This window comes from Diuraphis noxia, unplaced genomic scaffold (genome assembly GCF_037042655.1).
Source record: "Diuraphis noxia isolate RWA-SAM2 unplaced genomic scaffold, SU_Dnox_SAM2 contig0004, whole genome shotgun sequence".
NCBI lineage: Eukaryota > Metazoa > Arthropoda > Insecta > Hemiptera > Aphididae > Diuraphis > Diuraphis noxia.
The window spans coordinates 25,129,447-25,151,506 of record NW_028301714.1 but is presented as its reverse complement, the minus strand read 5'-3'; the positions used below and the strand labels follow the sequence as shown (position 1 = coordinate 25,151,506).

The following is a 22,060-nucleotide window of genomic DNA, read 5'->3' as shown; positions in this document are numbered from 1 at the left end:
AACTTTCTAATTAAAGTCAACAAGACTATACTATAGCTACTTGATTAAATACTATGACAAGATACTATAAGAAGGGTGATTTTGTTCATACCCTGCGTATAAGTGCATTATACTTGATACAAGTGGAAATTCTTGAAAAGATTACAATTTCCAGCGAGACTTGCAATCATCATGGCAATTAATAAGTAAAAAGTACAAATCTTTGAGAAAGTTGGATTATTTGTTACGTAAGTACAGACTACAGATATATATATTATTTACACATGGTCACCTATACGCTGCATTTTTATGGAATAAAAGTTATATGGGAATCAGGATTGAGTGAAAAAACAAAAATAAATCAATTCAAAATATCGTATTTGATGAAGTATTATAGTAATGAGTTTTACTTAAAATATTTACTCTATTTTTCATTTAGATTTTTATATTATAGAGTTAAATAAATTCACAGTTCAGAAAAATAAATTGAATGGGGGTTGGCGAGAAAAACAAGCCAGAGAAAGAGTTACCTGCTAGTATTGCCATTGATCTTAGCGTGTTCAATGAAAGAAATAAATGAATAAATATACAATGGTAGATTATATTTTTTAAACATATTATATGTGGGTTACCACAATATATCAGTATATGACAGTTCTGTGGTCTCACGACAGGTGTACTTATAGTATTTTTCACATGAATAGAATAAATCTTACATTTACTTAAATTTACCATTTGTTAATATTTGAGTTAAGTCTAGCGAGAAGAAATAGGCTAACCTCTCACTCTGTAAGCTTGCATGGACATACAATCATTAAAAGGATACATGGTTGCATTATATAAAACTTATATTGGCAATGGATTTTATGTTAGGTATAAGCATAATTTTATTCAGTTATCACAATTAAGGTCAACTGTGGAAGTGGGTGGAGCAAATAAATAACCCCTTTTAAGTTTTAAGTAGAAGAGTCAGCAAACTTTCAATAAGAATAAATAGGCACATAATATACTACCTTCCAAGAAAAATTCCTAAATAAGCCAACTGGTTTTATTATTATATTAGGTAGGTACCTACTTAAACTATCATAGGTTTAAATAGTTATCATCAAATCGCCATTTTAAGCACATTTATCGCATATCAATTTACCATAATACTATAACAGTTCATATTTTACATAACTGCCCTACAGATCTACAACCCTACATATTTAAATTATTAACCGTTAACGATACTACAATATAATTCACTTAAGTGCGCATTTCAGAGAATGCCACACATTAAACAAATTGTGAGTATAGATTATATTATAATAAAATGATAATGATGGATAAAATATTATAATTTAAAAATGCACACATTAGGTTTATATATTACAGTAAAATCGAAATATCGTAAAAAATAATTTACTTAACTTTAAGATTGATAATTGGTATGTAAATTGTTAACAACTAATAAGTACCATACATAATCAAAATCCCATGGAATAAATCATCCATAAACAATTAACGATGATTTACCAACAAAAGATTGATTATGTTAAACATAAATTACCTATATTCAACCTATAACTTATAGATATATCCAGTGACACCGAGTACGCATAGGCTTAGTGATTTGGTATTTTAAATATTTTTTTCGGTTTTTGAATGATGAACTGGGTAGTTATAGTCAGTGATTATAAGCTTTGGATAGAATTTACCTACCTATCTTTTATATTTAACTCGTCGCCACTGGGTATATGTTGTATTATGTTTGTAAGGAGGATTGTAAACACGTATACTTATTACTCTAAAAATGAGTGATGTAAAACAAAAACGTTATATTATTGGGGAATAAATTACTGCTGAATAGCCAGTATTATAATATTTTAAATAACATACATTATTATAGCTGAACCCATGCAATTCGTAGCCCGTTAAAAATCCTACCTCTTATATTTCTCATATTATGTATTCAATTCTTTGCCTATGATTGTGCTAGAAGTATATTTTTATACATATAAACAGACAAAGATTAAAATATCTTACAACGATTTTCAATTTAATTTATCATTGTGAATTTTTATTGGTTTTATCACTAAAAGTCGAACAATTCAAGTATTCAATTGAATGATATTTATTGAAATACATTTGGATATACAATATTTTTAATTATTCCTTCTAGTTCTAAAATAATTATATCGCTATCGTGATACTATTAGCAGGTACTATTCTTATTACTATGGTATTACGGCATAGACGCAACTAGGGGGGTGCTTGGAGGTGCTTCAGCACCCCCAGATCAAAAACACCAAAAATGGAAAAATCATATGAAAAAGTTTTTTTGTTTTACATAAGGTTGTTTAAATATTGAATGAGATGTTGTTATAAAATTACTTCTTCAGAAATATTTGAAATATATTCCAATTCCACTAATAAAAGAAAAATAATATTAGTATAAAATAGTATATTATATATTATGTATAATATTGTTTATTATTAATTAAACACACTAACATAGTATTATTACTTAACCTTAGAGATGACTGTGCCTCATGTAAGTGACTGCTAAAAATGTAAATTGTATAATTATTTTGACATCAGTTATTAAAAATATTATTTATCTGTTTCTACTAGGTAATTATTTGAATCACCTAAATAATAATATAGGTAATATACCTAATGTATTTATGAGGTAAATATTAGTGTGCTTATGTTTTTATAATGCATTTAAGATTGGTTATAGTTATTATAAAATTGAAATATGGTACTTGGGGTGTGGGGGCATAGCCCCCACGGGTCTGTTTCATCTACATAATTTTAGAACCCCCAGTGTTTGCCCTCTAGTTGCGCCTATGTATTACGGTATGATGTGTATAATAATCCCAGTGCGAAGACATTGATAAAATTATAATGTTACTTTTTGATTTTTCTCGCGCTCAGGCAAGAATGAAACTTTTATATAAAGTCAACACAGATATTAACTACAGTGAACAAAACAAGCGGTAGACATTATAATATAGCGATATTATATTATGTATATCCGTACCTTCACGGCCGTGATTGTTCCGGAGCGAAACAATATGCGAGAACAAAGAATTACATAATAGTATAATAGGTACCTACGTACTTACCTACCTCCAAAAAAAATAAATACATTATTTCTATATACAATATTCTTCTAACGTAAGTTGTCGTTATGATAATCTTACGCTGTAGCGTATCAAAGAAAAAAATAATTGGAAACATTTATATATCATTATTATTTATTTTACATAGTAGGTAGTACTAGGTACTATACGTTAAGTTTTACAAAAAATGAAAATTTTAGATAGGTACCTATTTTAATGTCACCCAGACATATTATTTGTGAATTGTAACTTGTAACTTTTACATATATAACTATTATTATATTTTACACATCGCAATCTTAAAAATGATTGCGTAAAAATAAGCATTTCCAAATTTTTAATTTATTAGGTATAAATGAGAAATATTAATATCAAATAAATATAATCCAATACACTATTATAATAACACAAAAATGTATATTCTTTTTCTTGGTAAAATAATTTTGCATATTGATATATGTTATTAGACTAGATAGATCGATAGATACAATCATTCTTTATGTGATTTAAAAACCAATTAAAAAAAGTAGATTGGCTTTTTTTTAAACTGAGTTAAGTTCATATTTTTTTCCAAATTAACTTATTACTTATCGATTTATTTAAATTTATAATTTGTTAACTTTTAACTTATTGATCATGTATCCTCTTCATTTATCTTAACTTGATTTAATTTTTTTACTGACTTACTCGCCTTTGGTAATGTATGTATAATTCAATCTTAAATTTCATCAATAGTCAGGTTGAATAAGGACACCAAATACGATGGACGCCAATGATAACGCCAACTCACGGCCATGTTTATATTATATACAGTCTATACACATTACATATACCTATCTATTTAGTAGGTGTTAATAGGTTAATAACACAATTTCAACTAGGTATTGAGTTTAAGAGCACAAAAAAATCAAGCATACAAAGAATTAATTTTTTACTTTTCAAAACATTTCCGTACCTAAGAAAAATAACAAACACCCCTCCCTTTATTTCTAATCTTATACCAACTCCATAATGACCAAAAAATAACAACAGTAGTACAGTATACTGGATGAAATAAAATGTTTCTACAAAATATTTCTTAGTAATAACCTTTGCATTCTAATCATCATTCCGAGTAATCCCCCAAGACGACTAAAACAAATATGGTGTCGTGACCTATTTGAAAAACATAATAAACCGTGTAGATCGTTTAAAAATGGGTAGGCAGTGTCACTATAATGGCTTATTCTCTCAAAAGTTTCCAGTATAATTACTTTCTTACATTTGGTTATTGACTATTATTCTAGTCAAGGATAGATTGTAAATATCTTGTAAAAATAAGACTATTGAGTAGATATCGATAAGCACTAAGATGACCCGTAGTCATAATTAATTAATAATTAAAGATCAACTTAAACGTTATATTGTTCTGTCTTTAAATTTAAGTTTGAAAAGTACTCGGAACTCAAAAGTGCAAATTAATGTCATCATCAATTCATCATAATATAGATAATTGAGAAATGACTTGTCAAAATTCAAAACTATAACAGGTGTCTTATGGCATCTATCAAATATCTGGTACACATATATTGGTAGGTACTATTATATTATAATCTCACCTATAACTTAGGTTTATCGCAAATTCATGAGACAAGACCTTTGTATACATTATAAATCACAACACATAATACTTAAGGATGTCTACGATACCCATAAACATAATATATAGAAATATAGTCAATAAAACACAACAAATGTTAAAAAATTAGTGTTTAGTGATAATTCCGATCATTGGTTGCAATTGTAGTCGCATTGTCTAATTTCATAATGCGAAGGGGCAGTCTTGTTATATATTTGTAGATAGTTCATACAGAGGCATGGAATTAAGATAATTTACGTAAGTTAACTCGGTAACAATAAAATTTACTATAGCAAAATCTGGATAACTTACTTTCCCCAAATTTCCTATTTATCAATTTAGATAGCCAGATAAGTAAAACCGAAGTGTAGTGTTGTAGTCGTAGAGAGGGCACCTTTTTTTAACTAGTGTCTCATTAATTAGGTTACAATAAAATGGTGTCATTGAAATAAGACATGGAAATTTCATGCCTACATTTAAAATTCAAGGTCAGTAATAATATGCAATTGGTTCACTATTACCAAGCATGAATGAAGAACCAAAGTTTTTACAAATTCATTTCATGGGGAATGGATAATTAAAGAGACGACTATCCGTATGTTCTCATGCTATGAGGAAATTTTATATAATTTGCGAGAACTTCTACACAGCATCAATCCATACGTACAATATTTTAAATATGTTATTGAAACTTTACCACCGAACTCTAATGACTTCAAAGTGATCATTAAAGCCTATCGTAAACTATCAAACAAGCACAGAGGCCGTTTCAATGATCCATATTGATCCACAGTCAGATGAAGTGGCAATACTAATTGTTAGCCAAGAATTTACTAAAAGACACATTATACTTCGGGCAAAATACAGTTTTCTCCAGCGCATCAATGAAACTCGTCGAGTATACTATGATGCTCTCCAATAACCATTGATGTTTTGCCGTGGAGAAGATCAGAAGATGGATAATGTATCAACATTCCACAATTCAATCAAACTACAAGGGAGATTCTCTAGGCAAAAAATGTTTCTGCAACGATTTTTACGCATACAAAATAATGAGTAGAAGTAATTCCAGCAATATTCTACTAAAATATCGAGTTTTTGTAAATTTGTAAATCCACAGGAAATTTATTGTCACAGGAAGTTTTGAACATGACTACAGCAGGGTATTAAGCGATGAATTAAACACAATTTTCGAATTATATGGAGTTGGTATTTTTAACGGGCAACGAAGTGCATGGGGATCAGCTAATCTAATTTATAGATGTGAAATCAAAATCTTTGTACGGGGTTAACTCTGGGGAAGCACTTATCAGATCTTCTTGATTTTTTTTTTAAACGTAAAAACACATTGTGGAGCAGGTTTATGGCATAAATTTAGTCCAATAAAGTTGCGGGGTAAGAGGATGACCGTGCTAAAAAAATACAATTACAGAATTATATACCATTCCAATTAAAGGATCGATTGCGACAAAATTAATATTGATACCTACAGAGATTTAGTAGATCTATGGGTAGAATATAGGCTAAACTAAAAAGTAATAGGCCAAATATAATTTAATTAAATACTTGAATTATCAGACCCAGACTTTTCTCGATAAAACGAATAAAATCACATAATATGTTAGCTAAATATAGTAATGCATTATTAATTATCTGAAATTGTGCGCTTCGTATCCCGTAAAAATCCTTCCTTTTATATCTCTCAAACTGTATGGAATTTAGTTAATCATTACCAAATAATTTTTTTATATTTTACAGCGTAAGGTTCAATTAGGCTATCATTAGGTATCTGTATACCTATCAGCTTATCACAAATCAAATTTTTAATTTTTTCGTGACACTAATGTAGTACCTAATTATTTTCTCGAAATATAGCATGATAAAATAATAACCAACAATAGGTATGATATATTTTCGATACATTTAAATCGTTAAGCTAAAATTAATTACGGACCTGTGTCCTGTATAGGACTTAAGCATCTACGTTATAGGATTTACCATAGCCGTAAATTTATTGAAAAATACTTAATTCTGTGTCAGAAGTGAACTGCATTATAAATTGCTATGCAATACGCTCCATCGAAATGAAGCATATGAGTTTCCGCTACCGAAAATCGATTTCAAACGAAGCGCTGTTAGTTGAAATTTTCGTGCGATATGCATTTTTATATCTAATGTGATCATAGATTAAATACTCATATTTCAAAACTAGCGAGCACTTTATTATTCAAATGGACACAACATGCCACATGGCATAAAATAATTTTCATAATTGTTCCGCTATGTTTTCGAGGATAATACCTTTCATAAATAATTGTATATAATATCTTGATTAATACATATAAATGAAAAACGATGCAGGCTTAAAAAAAAATAAAAATCATACTAAATTACAAAATCAAACAAATTCATAATTTGATTACCTTTATATAAGACAAATCAATGAATAAATATCAATATCAGTAATAAAAATAGAATTTTATAACATAACAAAAAGTTACACCTTACACATCCAACATTTTAAGCACTAATTCTTCATCTTCCATTAGACTCAAGCCTGTGTCCACTGGTTCATCTGAATCTTCTTCAATTTTCCTTCGTTTTTTAATATTGGTTTTATTGGTCAATAATTTACGTTTGGGTGGTCTATGATAATATAAAAACAAAAATTAAAAAGTTACACAAATGACATTGAACAAATATTAATCAAAATCTTACCGATGAATACTTGATGAATCATCAACTTCAGATTCTGAACCAGAACCAAGATCGAAATCATCTTCAGAATCACCACTTTCTCGTTTACCATAAACCTTGTCTGGATCAGGTAGCCAAGATAAATCAACAGATGCTTCATCACTAGAACTTGCATCCTCCATTTCAGCTCTCTTAGCCTCTTCTTTAGCTTTCCTCTTTTCTTCTCTATGTTTTGCTTTAACCTTCTCTCGAAACAACTGTTTATCATAAACATCCTCTTCACGCAACATTTGTTTGGCTTGTTCTATATCAATACCACCTTTATCGCTATTATTCTCATATTCTCGAGCCATTTGTGAAACTTTTGTTTTAGCCTTGTCCAGTACAGCCTAAAATTTTTTTTATTAATTATTATGTTCATTGTAAATTAATAAATACCTTACTTCTCCAGTTTCGTCAAATACAGTTTTATGATTTGGTTTGATTTGTTTTTTAATCATTTTTTTTGCTACTGCTGCTTTAGTTAAAGGTTTTTTTTTCTTTTTATCCAATGTATTATTTGATAATTCTACTTCATCTTCAAAATCGTCAGTTTCTAAGATATTATGATCTTTTCGTTTTACAGTTAATAAATCATCATTTTCATCATCACTATTATCATCTTATAAAATAAAAAATTAAATTAAAAGCTAATATCTAAACAATAAGTCAATATGTTTAAATTGAAATCTAAAAATTAATAATTACCATCATGAAAATTATATGAATCTTTAACAGATGATTGATACACTTTAGGTTCTGGTTCGTCATCTGAAATTTCAGAATCAGATGATTTATTCAATTTCTCATTAAGGTTTTCAACTACAGTTTGAGCAATTGAATCCTTTTCCTTTTTCTTAGCTTCTTTAGCTTTTTTCCATTTTTGTAAAAATCTTACACGAGGTGGAATAGCTAAACCTAAGGAACTTTTAAAGACATGAAAATTAAATTTAACTTTCAGGCACTTCATTCAAAAGTATGTGAATTTGATATTTACCTAGCAAATGAATCTGTATCTAAAGCTGAAACATCAAATACACTTTTGTCTTTCATTAAGAATACGGATTTTATATAAGAAACAAAAGCACGCTGAGCTGATTCTTTTAAAACATGATCTTTTGCTAAGGTTGCTTCCAATGTCCGTTGGATTGAAGTCAATTTATTAGGATTAACTCTATAAGTAAATATTTGTTAATACTAAAATACATTATATATATATATAGTATATTATTACTTTATTTCTGAGATTGGAATTTTTTTATTTTCCAACTGTTTTAAAATGCCTAATTCAGAAGGCAACAGCACAAGCAATGATTCTCCAGACTTTTGAAATCTAGCTGTTCTACCAGCACGATGAATATACTCATTTGCATTTTCTGGGCAGTCCAACTGAACAACCCAATTAACAGCAGGAAAATCTAAATAAAAATAAAAATGAATTATATATTACCTAAATTATGTCTAAATAATTAATTTAATATCTGACTTCTGTTATTTCATTTTTAATTGTTATTACATACAAACATAATATGTATTCAATAGTATCTATTAAATCCATGATAAATAATATGCTTTAAGAGTTATGTGTCTGTGATTTGGGTTACCCTCATAAAATAACAAGTTAGGAGCATACTGCATATAGTTTCAGAAAATGGATCACAATATCAATAATTGATTTAAATAATATGAAAATAATAAATATATAACAAATGATTTTAAAATATGTTAAAAATCAAAAATAAATATAATATCATCAATAATAATATAGTTGATGAAAAAAAATTTTTATTAATTACTAAAATATTAATTAGTTACACAAATTCATCATTTTAAATATTTTATTTAACAAGTTAATCAATAAACAATAGTTTTATTTTTAATAAATAGTGTTTTTTTAATTAGTTTCAAAAATTAAATGATAATTTATTTTTCGTACTTGATAAGCTTTTAAATTTAAATAAAGTAATTTAATTACCAAGTCCTCGAGCAGCAATATCTGTAGCAAAGAGAACTGATCGTTGTTTTCTGCTAAAAGACTCATATACAGCCATACGTTTTGTTTGATGCATAGTGCCATACAATGCTAATAAACTAGTACCAGGTCGTAGTTTACATAGTATTTCATAAAAATATTTAACCTAGAACAACAAGTTTGTCTCCATAATTAACACATATTCCATATATTATTGGCTTGATTTCACTAATCTTACCTGTTTACAACTTGACATAAACACGAGCACTTTATGGTGCAAATGATTTTTTATGAAAGACCATAATAGACTCATTTTATCATGCAACTCGCATACCATATAACTTTGTACCAAACCTGATGGAGTACTATGCTCAGAGTCTTCATGAACGGAAATTAAATGAGGGTTACTCAAACTGAGTCTTACCAAATCTTTCACAGACCTGAAATATAATATAAGAAATTAATTTACAATAAATATATTATAATTCATAGAATATGTATTTAAGTTCAGGTTGCCTACTTGGTTTGAGTGGCTGAAAACAGAAGTGTTTGCCTTTCAGGAGGTAAATTCTCTATAATACTGTTCATAGTTTGCTGAAAACCCATATCAAGACATCGGTCAGCTTCATCCAACACTAAAACCAACATATTAGAGCAGTCAAAAAGTGGATTTTCGTCCATATGTTGCAATAAGCGACCTGGTGTACAAATCATTATGTTACATTGGTCTAAACGTTTGCGCTCAAATTTCAAATCTTTGCCACCTAAAACACATTCAAAATTTATTATAGAGATGCCTATAATTACATATTAATAAATAGCATAGTAAAATGTTGTTCAAAATATTAAATACAAGAGTTGTAAAAAATAAAAATTGATATAGAAGCAAAAAACTGTTAACACAATATAAACAATTTTTCAATTCAGTCAAATAAAACAACATTGCTATTATTTGCATTTTGTTGGTTTGATTGATTACATAATTTAAGGTATTTTTTTATATCATTTACACAACAATTATTTTATGTACCCTCAATTTTTGGCATTGTAAAATGTTTTTTTTTTAATTTAACTTTTAATATTTATAAATTTATAATTAAATTATAACACATACCTATTATAAACTCAAATAATAAGATGTTATGTTGTTAACTAGTATAAACAATGTTTAATCTGATTAGTTGAATATATTGTTACCTTCAATAAATTATTAAAATAATACAATATTTTTAGCAAGAATAGCTAGAAAATGTTTATTTCTGATTTCAATGTAGGTACTATTTTATTATTTTTTGACCTATTTTTTTACTATTGAAATTGAATATTCACTCAAGATAGATACACAATAACTGTTGACTCTGTTTTGCTTCTAACCCATTAATATGTAAAATATTACACTTACCAATAATTAAACCAGCAGAGAAATCGTGATGAACACCAATTTTACGCAATGTTTCAAATATTTGATATGCTAATTCTCTGGTAGGGGTTATGATTAGTGCTGCTAAACCTTCAGTTCGATTCCATTTGTTGCAATATAATATTTCCAATACCTGATAAATTTATTAATTATGAAATAAGCATGTTAAATCTTAAAGTTTCTAATAGTTTATTATTTACCGGTATTAAAAAAGCTAGTGTTTTACCACTTCCAGTCTTAGCTGCTCCAAGTATATCCTCACCACGTAGGCTATAACCAATGCTTTCACGTTGTATTTCAGTAGGTAGGAAGTATTTGTTTTCTTTCAGTCCTTTTAATGTTGGTGCCGATAAGGGAAAATGTTCGAATTTCTCAATTGCATTTGGATCAATCTTGAAAGAAAATAATTGAGTCAAATTTTATATTATATTCTACAAAATTATAATAATAGACATAAAATTAATACAGAGTAGTTGTAGTCTTGTAGCTCTATAAAAATCACAAAATCTACAATAATTACGCAATCCCCTTAATCTCCTACCTAGTACAAATATTTTTAAATAATAATGAACAATCATCGATACCCAAACATGACAGTTTAGGCATTTTGTAGATACCTATATAAATTTCATATTTTTTTTCGCAAGAATAAAAATAATTGAAAAATGTCTTCTGTACACAAACACATCAATTTCTATGAAGTAAAAACCTTTGTGGATGAAAAAATGTCAATGCGTTGTACATTTAAATTTAAAATAATGAAACTAGATGTGCAGAAAAACGTACACACGTCGTAATAAAATATTAAAAACGTTACCCGTTCGTATGATTCTTTAAGTTTTCCAATCACGACATCAATAGACTCTTTCTTTTTTTTCGATCTAAAAACTTTTATTTTTCGTTTCTTGTACACCATATTGAATAAATCGGGTGTCGACGAGACTGTTAATAGTTAGTATAATAAACAGTCAACAATAAAGACGTATCAACAGTTGTAAACGTAAAAGCAGAACATTTAAAAAGACTTCAATGTAAGCGTTAGGCATGTACTACGTACATTTCAATCCATTTAAATACACGTGTAGTATAGAACTACTACTAATTAAGATGCCTGTGATATAGAAACGTTATCTACATCATGGTTATCAATATTATCATCACAGATCCATGTAGATAATAAGCTAGATTGCTGCTCCATCGAGAAGTCTATGTCGTACGAAATTCTAATCCTTTTTTTTTACCTCCACCTCCACGGCCCCCACCCGACAACCAAGGCTGACGACTTCTCTACCAACAAATTCTATTTGGTGTTGTTGTTGTCACAGATTAGATAAAATTTCACATGTTATCAATATTTCGTTGTAAATAATAAACAAGATATTATAATTGTTATTATAAATTTGTCATCAAAGAACAAACTTGTAATATAAAAATTAATCTACATATTTTAATTAAATTATATTATTTAGTTTAAATTATCGATGTATCAGGTTAATTATTCATAACTATTACACGTTATTATACTAGTAATAAAAGACATAAATAGCCAAAAATTCCTTTTCGGCGCTTTAAAGTGGAACATTACAATAATTATTCTTGTTTGACAAATCTAATATTTATTATTTCGTCCAGTACACAGACAATATCGTACGTCAACGAAACCGCAGGTAGCCGATTGAGTATAGACGTTCAGTAAAATTTCTGGCTGACACAATTCACGACTGCGTCATGATGAGTTCAAGTGGTACTGTCGAAAACGACGTCGGAAGTGCAATGACAATGGAAACAGATGACGAAATTGATCAACTTGTGGTAAGTTTGCTTGATGATTTTCATGTATTTACTGTTCATGACGATTTTATGCTTCATGTATTCTAGACTCAAACTACCGATGTCGAAATGGTGTCAACGTCAATCGCGCCCCTTGTCAATGCGCCTGTTTCAGCAGTATCTTCAAATTTAAGTTCATCAATGTCATCAGTAGGAACTCTTACCAACAAACTATCTCCAACAGTTGTGTCTCTCAATAACAAACCTTCCACGACGCCCGTAACTCACAGCAATCTACTGGTTCCACAAGTTGCGCCTCTTATCAATCCGCCCATGTCTTCAGTTGTTCATGTAAACCAAACGACAGTGTCCACAGTTACTTCTCTTAATAGCACTCCCGTTTCAACAATATCTGTACTCAATAACCCTTCAGTAGTAACCAATCAGCAAAATATTGTAATGCAACATCTCCAGTTTCAACAATTACAACAACTGCAACAGCAACAACTCCAACAACAGCAACAACTCCAACAACAGCAACAACTCCAACAACAGCAACAACTCCAACAGAAGCAACAACTACCAACTCAACAGCAACAAATCCAACTCCAACAACAACAGCTCCAACAAATGCAACAGAAACAACTACTAATACAACAACAACAAATTAAACATCACCAACAGCAACAAATAAAACAGCTACCGCAACCACAATTATTACAGCAGTTGCAACAAGTAAGAATTCTGTCTCACCAAATTAAAAATTTTTAATATTTCTAATATCATAGCCAAAATCGCAAATAAGGGAGACCTAAGCATCTTGAAATTTGTATAGCCCCCAAAAACCTAACATCATACATACACTGCCATATAGCGTTAATAAAGTGCCCAATATAAATCTGAGGTTTAGCCCTTCAAATCTCAAACACTATTTGTGCCTATCAGAGACCTCTGAAGCCCTGGCTTAGTTGCACTCACTATTAAAAGGATATCAGCGTACTATCTATTTGTTTTCTCTCTGACCCAAGCACAATATAGCAAATTTATGTTTACCAGAACCAACCTTGTATTATTACTTTAAATATCAGATTAAATTCAATTATTATCAAACTTTAAACTAAGAACACTATCTGTAATCCTGCATTGGCTATTTTGTAATACCATTTAAATTGTTATGTAAGTTATGAGCGTGTAAATTATTACAGTTTTGCGTTTAAATAGTACATAAATTAAGATATAAAAAAGCCAACTGGAACACCAGTATTGTTCTTAGCTTAAAATTAACTACTATTCAATGATATACCAAAGATTTTTCTTGATGGGTAAGAAGCTGATAATTTGTTAAATTAGGAAGGCCTAACCCTAGTTATCATACATTTGTATGCTAACAATATGGATGTATAACATTTTAGACTTTTGCAGTTCAGCAGCAACCTTTAAAAATAAATCTATAATTTTAATACATGCATCCTATACTCTTATATAATATGTTAACAGAACCCTGAAAGCACCTTCAAATTTTTCTTGAAATTTAATGGAGGATTAAGAACCACCACTGACATCAGTTTGGTTATTAAGTTGTAGCCACCAAAAATAACTTCTAACTTCTTTTAAAGATACAATACAATTATTTAACTAAAATATTTGAAGATTTATTGGTAGATACAATCAATCATAATGCCCATAGTAAATAGTAAACTGTTGTTTAACTAGTGGAACTTTTACTTTAAAATTAAAATGTTTAAAGGACACCTTTATTTTATTTTTTCTATTAAGGGGAACCCGCTGCTACATAGGCCATTGGACGTAGGGTATAACGGTAGGGGCTATTTTTGTATAGGTTTTTAAGTTGGTAGGTTGTAACATGTATTTGTGTATATATGGCAAAGATATGTTGCTAAAACTCCAGAGTGGTCACCCATTCAGAAGCTAGCAACTGTGACTGGTAGGTAAGCTCGGTGCGTTTTGGCAGATTGAGCGTACAGCCGCGCCTCACCAAGCCACTACCACCACTATTTTTGTTGACTTATTAAGGGTTAGATTATATATTTTTTTTAGTGTTATAACTGTTGTGGTCAGAGTTAGTTTTGAAGTTATAGTTGTTTGTCGTTTTTGCTGTACTGCACTAATGCTTGAAGAGATATCTTTGCTATATCCACAAGCTTAAAGTGAAACGTTTTTAAATGTATGTAAAATAAATAGAAAATTTTCAATTTTAAAGATAATGTCCAATTTAAGAACTTAAAATTAAGTTTTACTTGTTTCATTTCCTATACTGATCAACTTTATATAGGTTACAGTTATATCTTGAAAATAACTAACAAAATTGTATAAATATATATAACAAAAATATTTAAGTCAGTAGGGGTAATAAATGAGTATTGATAACTGATATTATGTTCTAAAAATAAAGTGCCAACTTCTATAATATTATATATATTATTGAAATATTGACTATAAATTTAAAATAGTCTTGTTATTAATTTCTAAATTTTCTATAAGTTCACAATTATTTATTATTTAATTGTATACAGCAACCACAACAACATCAACAGCTTATACAACAAACAACACAGCAACAACCTCAACAACAGCAGCAATCCCAACAACTACAGCAGCCACAACAGCATATACAACTACAGCAACAACAACAAGTAGTACATCAGCAGCAGCAGCAGCAACAACAAGTAGTACAGCAGCAGCAGCAACAACAACAACAAGTAGTACAGCAGAAGCAGCAGCAACAACAACAACAAATAGTACAGCAGCAGCAACAACAAGTAGTACATCAGCAGCAGCAACAGCAAACAGTTCAACAGCAACAACAAGCAGTACAGCAGCAACAACAAGCAGTACAACAGCAACAACAAGCATTACAGCAGCAGCAACAACAAGTAGTACAGCAGCAACAGCAACAACAAGTAGTACAGCAGCCACAACAACATCAGCAAATAGTACAGCAGCCACAACAACAAATAGCACAGCAGCCACAACAACAAATGGCACAGCAACAGCAACCATCACAACAACATGGAATTAAAAATTTGATAAATGCAGACGATGCAGCAGTAAGTATTTCTCTAAATAATCCTATTAACCTATCACATGGATGTAAATCAATATAAGTGGTTGTTAAAATTGTACCTATATCAAAAGTAGTAGTAGTCTACACATCTTTCTCCGCTTTATTTTTGTCCCGATCTAATAAAAACGGTACCTACTTGGCTACAACAGTAATATCAATTTTTGTGAAAATGAAGTTTAGTATTTATTTTTTTTTTTATTTTTTTTTGTTTTTTGATGAATTAAACATTTTAAGTATACCGTTTTACTGAAAAATATGGAAAACTGGAAAACTATGCCATTAGTTTAAAAAAACCTATTAATTTTGAGATTATTAAATGAAAACACATAATTTGTTTTTTTTTTTTTTTTGTAGTTGTTAACAAAAGAACGTTTGCGTGAACTAGTCAAAGAAGTGGATCAAAATGAACAGCTAGAAGAGGATGTAGAAGACCTTATGTTGCAGTTATCTGATGATTTTGTCAACGAATTAGTCAAAGCAGCATGTGTGTTTGCTAAACATAGAAAATCAAATATTGTTGAAGTTAAAGACGTTCAAATTTACTTAGGTTACTATTAAAATAATTTTTTTAAAACTTGTCAAATTTTAAATGATCTTATTAAAATTTGAATAAAATTTATAACCATTGTATATGTTTTACAGAACGGTACTTAAATATGTGGATACCTGGTTTTGGCACAGATGAATTAAAACCATACAAAAAAGCGCCAATTACAGAAGCACATAAACAACGAACAGCACTTATCAAGAAAGTTGCCAGTAAAAAATACTAGTTTAAATGATAATTTGTTACATGTCAGTATGTCACCAGCATGACTATTCAGAATTCCTTTAACATTTATTTTTGGTTATTCAAACACTACTTAAGTGCTGTTTAATATAAAATTGGATGAATATAAGACTTATTTTAATAATAAAATAATATTTTTTCATCATTAAAAAGTTTTTAATTAGCTTACATTGTTAATATTATTCTTAACTGAATTTTTATATAAAATGTCTTCTTAGTTCATAGGTAAGTTAAATTATTTGTATTTTATGAAATAAACACACTTCATTAAATACAATTATAATTATATTTTTGTACTAAAGAATTTAGGAAATTAATAAACACTTGATATTATAACTTTTTTAATGAACAGTGTTTTTGTTGGGATATTGATCATTGTTTGTTAAAATTGTGAATAAAGAAAACTTATATGGCTATATTTTTTTATTTATCAAATGAAAAATAGTGGGGAAAAATGTCTTATTATTGAAGTTTAGAATTTAGAAGTATATTGATTGAGTACATTATAACGTGCAATATACATTATACAAGGAATAATAATACATCTTAGCAGTGGCGTCCGCAGAGGGGGGAGGCTAACGGGCTGAAGCCCCCCCCCACCCCCATTGACCTCATAAGTATTACTTAAAAAAAAAATGTATCAAACTTCAACTGTCGTCAGCTATTAATAAGCAAGACGAAAATTAATAAACGTCTTACCAGAATAAATTCATTTTAAAAAAAACATTGATTTGCATACCAATTTTCCTAAAAAAAATTGGTAATTTTTTGGTAAATGTATGAACTACTTGTATGAATGACCTGTATTGAATTTTCAAGCCTTAGCTATGCAAATTTAATATTTTATAAATTTTAATCTATAAATTAATTTTTCTGGTTTTGTCAAAAATTGAACTATAAATACTTATAAAAACTAATCGTGCCTATATATGTCATTAATATTTTTAGATAACTAGGTTTAATAAAACCTTGTATTACATTTTAAAGCTTTTTGACCGAACAAATAATTTTTTATTGACATTTTTAGAAATAAAAGCAAGGTTACTAAAAAAATTTTCATTTATCCAATTGTTTTAAAAAATACTGAGAATTTTCAATTTTGACCTCTCAAATTTCAAACTAAATCTAATTTGCTTCCAAAAACCCCCATCGAGGTTTATGATTAGAGCATTTTTTCTACTAGAAAAGTTGAGATGTTGAAGTTGTACAAACATTTTCAAATACCTCACCTAAAAGTCTACAATTATTAGAATGGACAAAATAAAAATAAAATAGTAATTAATTTTCAAGCCCCCCCCCCCCCATTGAAAAATCCTGCGTACGCCACTGCATCATAGGAATTATAAATATAAATAATATTATAATAAATTAAAAATATTTATGATAGCCAATGGTCACACAAGTTTATTAACAATAAATGAGCATCTATAAATAAGTATCATATTTACTTAAAAATACCAAATTAATAAAATACAAAAATTGAGAAACATAAATAGGTACTCAATATTGAATATTGTATGACATTAGATATACTTTTAACAAATTTAGTAAAATCTTTAAGAGTTTTAGTTATACTTGGTTTACACAAAGATCAATAGCAATGCTTATCTATAGTATTTAGTAATTCTATAAGCAATTTTGTGTGTTCACTTTTTATTACAACAAATTAACAGTGTTTAGTTTCATTGACTATCTATTTATATAACTAATTTACAATCAACAAACATTTTTTCATAACAGCCACATACATTAACAATACCTAATAATATAAATATTATCAAGCAATAAGGTTTCAATGGCATAAACATTAAACAAAATGGAGATTTTTAATGCGGCATGAAATAACTTTATATATTGCCATTAATATTAAATGACATCTTCTAGGGACATAATAACCATTTTAAGTAATTCATTTGTCTGTTCAGAGTCAAATGAAATTAAGCAATCCAAATTACTCAACTGTGGTGATAGTCCTAGAAATAGAGCCAATTTAGTAGCCAATGGATTTTTAACCTCTAGTAGTGGGTTATTGTTATCTGGTTGCATCTAAACATAAACATGGCCACATAAAAACTTTATATTAGCAGCCACAAAATACTTAAAAAAATTAACATACTTTATCTGCAGTAAGCTTATGAACCAGACCATCAGATCCTAAATAGAGTACTGAAAACCCATCATACCACCTAGAACAAAATAAAATAATTATTTTTAAAATTAATAAATTAACCACTAAAATTACAAATCACAGATGAGTTATTAATAATAAAGATGACATTTATAATAATATTACTTTATGTTGGTAGTATTGAATTCTTCTTATAACCATTGTTAGACAATTCTTTAATTTGTGTTATAACAGGAAAATTAATAAGTAATTTTATTCCTTAACAAAACCCAAATAATTATTCAAACTATTGCTTACAAAGTAATATTATGGAATCTAGATAATATATTTGCAACCCAAAATATCCATATTAAATATATCAATAGTATGTTTATCTTTGAAACTATAATGAGTATATATGTATGAGTATAATGGCAGTATGGCATTACACTGAAATTTCAATATTACTAAGTCTCAACAGATAACAACACAATTCTTATAAAGAGAAATTTGTTAAATAGAAGTTTGTATAAGTTCCAATTTGTATGAAAATATTATGTAAATTATATAGTAGTTAAATTTTATTTTATCACATCAAACTTAAAAACAAAAATTCAAGATTTCTGAAAAAAATTTCAACTGCAAATTAAAAATAAGTTTAGACAATAAAATATATTTCTAATGATTAATTTAAATTATTTTGACTAAATTATAACTATCAGAAAGCAAAAGTTTTAAAAAATAAACATATTAACCTAAGCCATTTTATCATGAACTTATTCACACTGTTCTTCGGAGGTATTATGTCGATATTGACTAATAATAAGTTGATAGGAGCTAGTAATATTATATGAAACTCATTATTACAATTATAACACAATATATCAATATATACAGTGATTTTTTTTATCATGAACCACTCATTATTTCAAAAATTATCAATGTTTTTGAAAATATTTTTTTACAAAGTTTTATGCTGTTAAAAAAACAATGTTTTTATTAAAAAATTATGTTTCTAAATATTTTTTATCTTTATAACTTTTTAAGTTTTTTACTTGGCAAAAGCCAAACCTTAGATTGGGAGAGTGGAGTGGTACGGGGTTACTCCGCAAACTGTTTGTCCACTACTCCACTTCTCTAAACTTTAAATACTTATAACTCATAAATTACACGTCCAAAATTCGATTTTTACGTATCAAAATACTTAGAAAAATATTCTGCTTTGGAATATGAAATTAAAACTCTAGGTTGTCATTCAAAAAAGTAAAAAACTTAAAAAATTATAAGGATAAAAAATATTTAAAAATATAATTTTTTAATAAAAAATATAATAATAACTTTCATTTATTCATTTATTGACTTATTAATAAATTTTATAATGCAATTAGATAAAGAATAATTCACATACGATTCTACATTTTCTTTAATGACTTGTTCCAAATTCCAAAGTCTGAATTTCCAAAACTTCATGAACACTTTTATTCCTGATATACCTTTGATTCTCCAGCGTATTTTGATTGTTCCATCTTCTGGATGTTTGGTTATTTTTAATATATCAAATTTTACATAAGCATACTTTATATGGCCCATCAAACGTAGTAAAGAAATTGTTGTCATGAAGTATTCTAATCCTCTAAAAACAAGTAAAATATAATAATTTTAAATTGAATATATAACTTATTTTTCTTTATTTACTTACACATTCTTTGTTCCTCTGATGTTATTCTCAAATACCAATCTGGGATGGTATAATGAATAATCCAAATTGTGTCTAAACAATAATGGTAACTGAAATAAAAAAGAATAATATATAACTGAACATAATATGACAGAATGATCAATATTATGCAAGTTCAATATCTTAGCAATATTAATAAGGTTGATAACTTACATCTTCTCCCAACCTATTGTAAACACGTTCAAGCTGTTCTAAACTTGGTAGCCCATTAGAATCTGATGTGCTAATATTTTCATTAGACTTTGAAAGATTGTCTTGTTTAAGCTTAGTGCTGTTGAAGACATCATTTTTGGGGTTTGTGTGTCTGTTAAACCATTCAACAGCCGTTTCTACGGACTGTTTGTTTTTGACAGGTTGAACCATGTAGTTGAGCAACGGTTGTGATTGATGAAACAAATTGTCGGCATAATTGATTTTGCAGATTGTCTCGACCTGAAAACGAAAGAACCACCCCACTGTAGGAAACACCCTTGGGCAGGTGACCTTATCGGTGAACAATTAAGGTCACGGACAGAGCGGATTACCTGCGGTCTGACCGAGTGCTTCTGAACGGCGTCCAACACGACGTGACCACCGTACGCCGACATTTTGGCCGTGCCCAACAAATACTGATGACCGTTTCCGATTTTCGTGCAAATCTTGCGCACGGAGTTAGCCATGGTTCCACACTGGAAACCTACGTTGACGACCTCCAAATGCTAGGGCCGAGTTGATCTGTTAAAAGGGCGTTTGTGACGCTCCTTAGAGAAAATCGACTTACATCGAAAGAAGAACGGCAAAATCCACTGGGCCGGCGGTAGTACGCGCGCAAAGAGAAATGAAGAGATGTGCACGGTGCCGAGCGGTCGATCGCTGATAAAGACTTTTTTAAATGTGACAACACTTATCACGAAACTCGTAATATGCTTATATTATGCGCAATATGTGCATATTATACAGAATATTATAATGAATAGTAAAATTTATAATATCATGATAGAAATAACTAGTTATTTCTATCATGTTCATATATAATATTATATTATTATATTATTTATCACGAACTAACCATGGATAAAGAATAAGGATACTCTGTTTATAAATAGTAATTAGTAAACAGCCATATACTATATATAATCATAGACATATATATTATACTTATATTGTTTATATATGTATGCATATGATTATAAAAGACTGTAGGTAGACAGAATATCATAGACAAGACCCTTGTATAAATTGTCCAGATAATATGATAAAAACTAAAGCCAATATTAGCCATTAGGGGCATCTGCTTAAAACTGATATTATAGTCTGAGAAACTACACGATTAAATTTTAAATTAAGTATCGATTATATAAATCAAGGTCTATAGGTCAGGGCGTTATTGCGCTTATTTTGCATTTTTTGGAAAATTATTCAAAATTCGAACCTATCTAGAAAAGAAAATAGTAATACAATCTTAGGTAGCTACCTATATACAATACACAACTCACAACTCCTTATAACTTACATGATTAGAAAAATGATTTGTAGAAAATGTTATTGTTGGAATTCTGAAGTCAGATTGTGTTGATCAGTCACTTCTACTGCACACAGAAGAGTTAGAAAAAGCAAATCGTAATACTATTTGTTAAGTCTTTAATGGTCTGGACTCTGAAGATATTATGTACAACAACGTCTTACTATTCTTATCCGACGCAGCTCCTTACATGATAAAGGCCAATTCAGTTCTCAAAAATGTATATATCAAAAT

At 28.8% G+C, this 22,060-nt stretch overlaps 3 protein-coding genes across 3 annotated transcripts; 1 reads left to right on the top strand and 2 right to left on the bottom strand.

Moving 5' to 3' along the window:
- Positions 1 to 6,907: 6,907 nt before the first annotated feature.
- LOC107173992 (putative ATP-dependent RNA helicase DDX10) lies at positions 6,908 to 11,949 on the bottom strand. The gene is made up of 12 exons (XM_015524779.2): positions 11,653 to 11,949; positions 11,036 to 11,227; positions 10,818 to 10,968; positions 9,936 to 10,179; positions 9,654 to 9,855; positions 9,419 to 9,581; positions 8,678 to 8,861; positions 8,441 to 8,617; positions 8,152 to 8,369; positions 7,848 to 8,065; positions 7,426 to 7,793; positions 6,908 to 7,353 (listed from the first exon to the last, which is right to left on the bottom strand). Exons 1-12 carry the CDS (start codon positions 11,749 to 11,751, stop codon positions 7,212 to 7,214), a joined length of 2,358 nt encoding a protein of 785 aa, XP_015380265.1. The 5' UTR covers positions 11,752 to 11,949; the 3' UTR covers positions 6,908 to 7,211.
- A 263-nt stretch (positions 11,950 to 12,212) lies between these two features.
- LOC107173993 (uncharacterized) lies at positions 12,213 to 16,896 on the top strand. The gene is made up of 5 exons (XM_015524780.2): positions 12,213 to 12,647; positions 12,714 to 13,340; positions 15,140 to 15,673; positions 16,045 to 16,237; positions 16,333 to 16,896. Exons 1-5 carry the CDS (start codon positions 12,564 to 12,566, stop codon positions 16,461 to 16,463), a joined length of 1,569 nt encoding a protein of 522 aa, XP_015380266.2. The 5' UTR covers positions 12,213 to 12,563; the 3' UTR covers positions 16,464 to 16,896.
- Positions 16,886 to 21,184, bottom strand: LOC107173981 (uncharacterized protein C6orf136 homolog). Its single transcript, XM_015524765.2, has 6 exons — positions 20,850 to 21,184; positions 20,479 to 20,757; positions 20,287 to 20,375; positions 19,996 to 20,220; positions 18,597 to 18,666; positions 16,886 to 18,526 (listed from the first exon to the last, which is right to left on the bottom strand). Exons 1-6 carry the CDS (start codon positions 20,982 to 20,984, stop codon positions 18,347 to 18,349), a joined length of 978 nt encoding a protein of 325 aa, XP_015380251.1. The 5' UTR covers positions 20,985 to 21,184; the 3' UTR covers positions 16,886 to 18,346.
- Between the last annotated feature and the right edge of the window lie 876 nt (positions 21,185 to 22,060).

Excerpts from the sequence above, each read along its gene's own strand:
- LOC107173981 (XM_015524765.2), bottom strand. The coding sequence starts at position 20,984 with ATGGCTAACTCCGTGCGCAAGATTTGCACGAAAATCGGAAACGGTCAT. Across the intron at positions 18,667-19,995 it reads ATTAAAGAAAATGTAGAATC|GTGGTATGATGGGTTTTCAG; the intron begins GTATGTGAATTA and ends ATTTTGTTCTAG. Across the intron at positions 18,527-18,596 it reads ATAAGCTTACTGCAGATAAA|ATGCAACCAGATAACAATAA; the intron begins GTATGTTAATTT and ends GTTTATGTTTAG.
- LOC107173993 (XM_015524780.2), top strand. The coding sequence starts at position 12,564 with ATGATGAGTTCAAGTGGTACTGTCGAAAACGACGTCGGAAGTGCAATG. Across the intron at positions 13,341-15,139 it reads TATTACAGCAGTTGCAACAA|CAACCACAACAACATCAACA; the intron begins GTAAGAATTCTG and ends AATTGTATACAG. Across the intron at positions 16,238-16,332 it reads AGACGTTCAAATTTACTTAG|AACGGTACTTAAATATGTGG; the intron begins GTTACTATTAAA and ends TATGTTTTACAG.
- LOC107173992 (XM_015524779.2), bottom strand. The coding sequence starts at position 11,751 with ATGGTGTACAAGAAACGAAAAATAAAAGTTTTTAGATCGAAAAAAAAG. Across the intron at positions 10,969-11,035 it reads CACTAGCTTTTTTAATACCG|GTATTGGAAATATTATATTG; the intron begins GTAAATAATAAA and ends TAAATTTATCAG. Across the intron at positions 8,066-8,151 it reads TTCATATAATTTTCATGATG|ATGATAATAGTGATGATGAA; the intron begins GTAATTATTAAT and ends TTATTTTATAAG.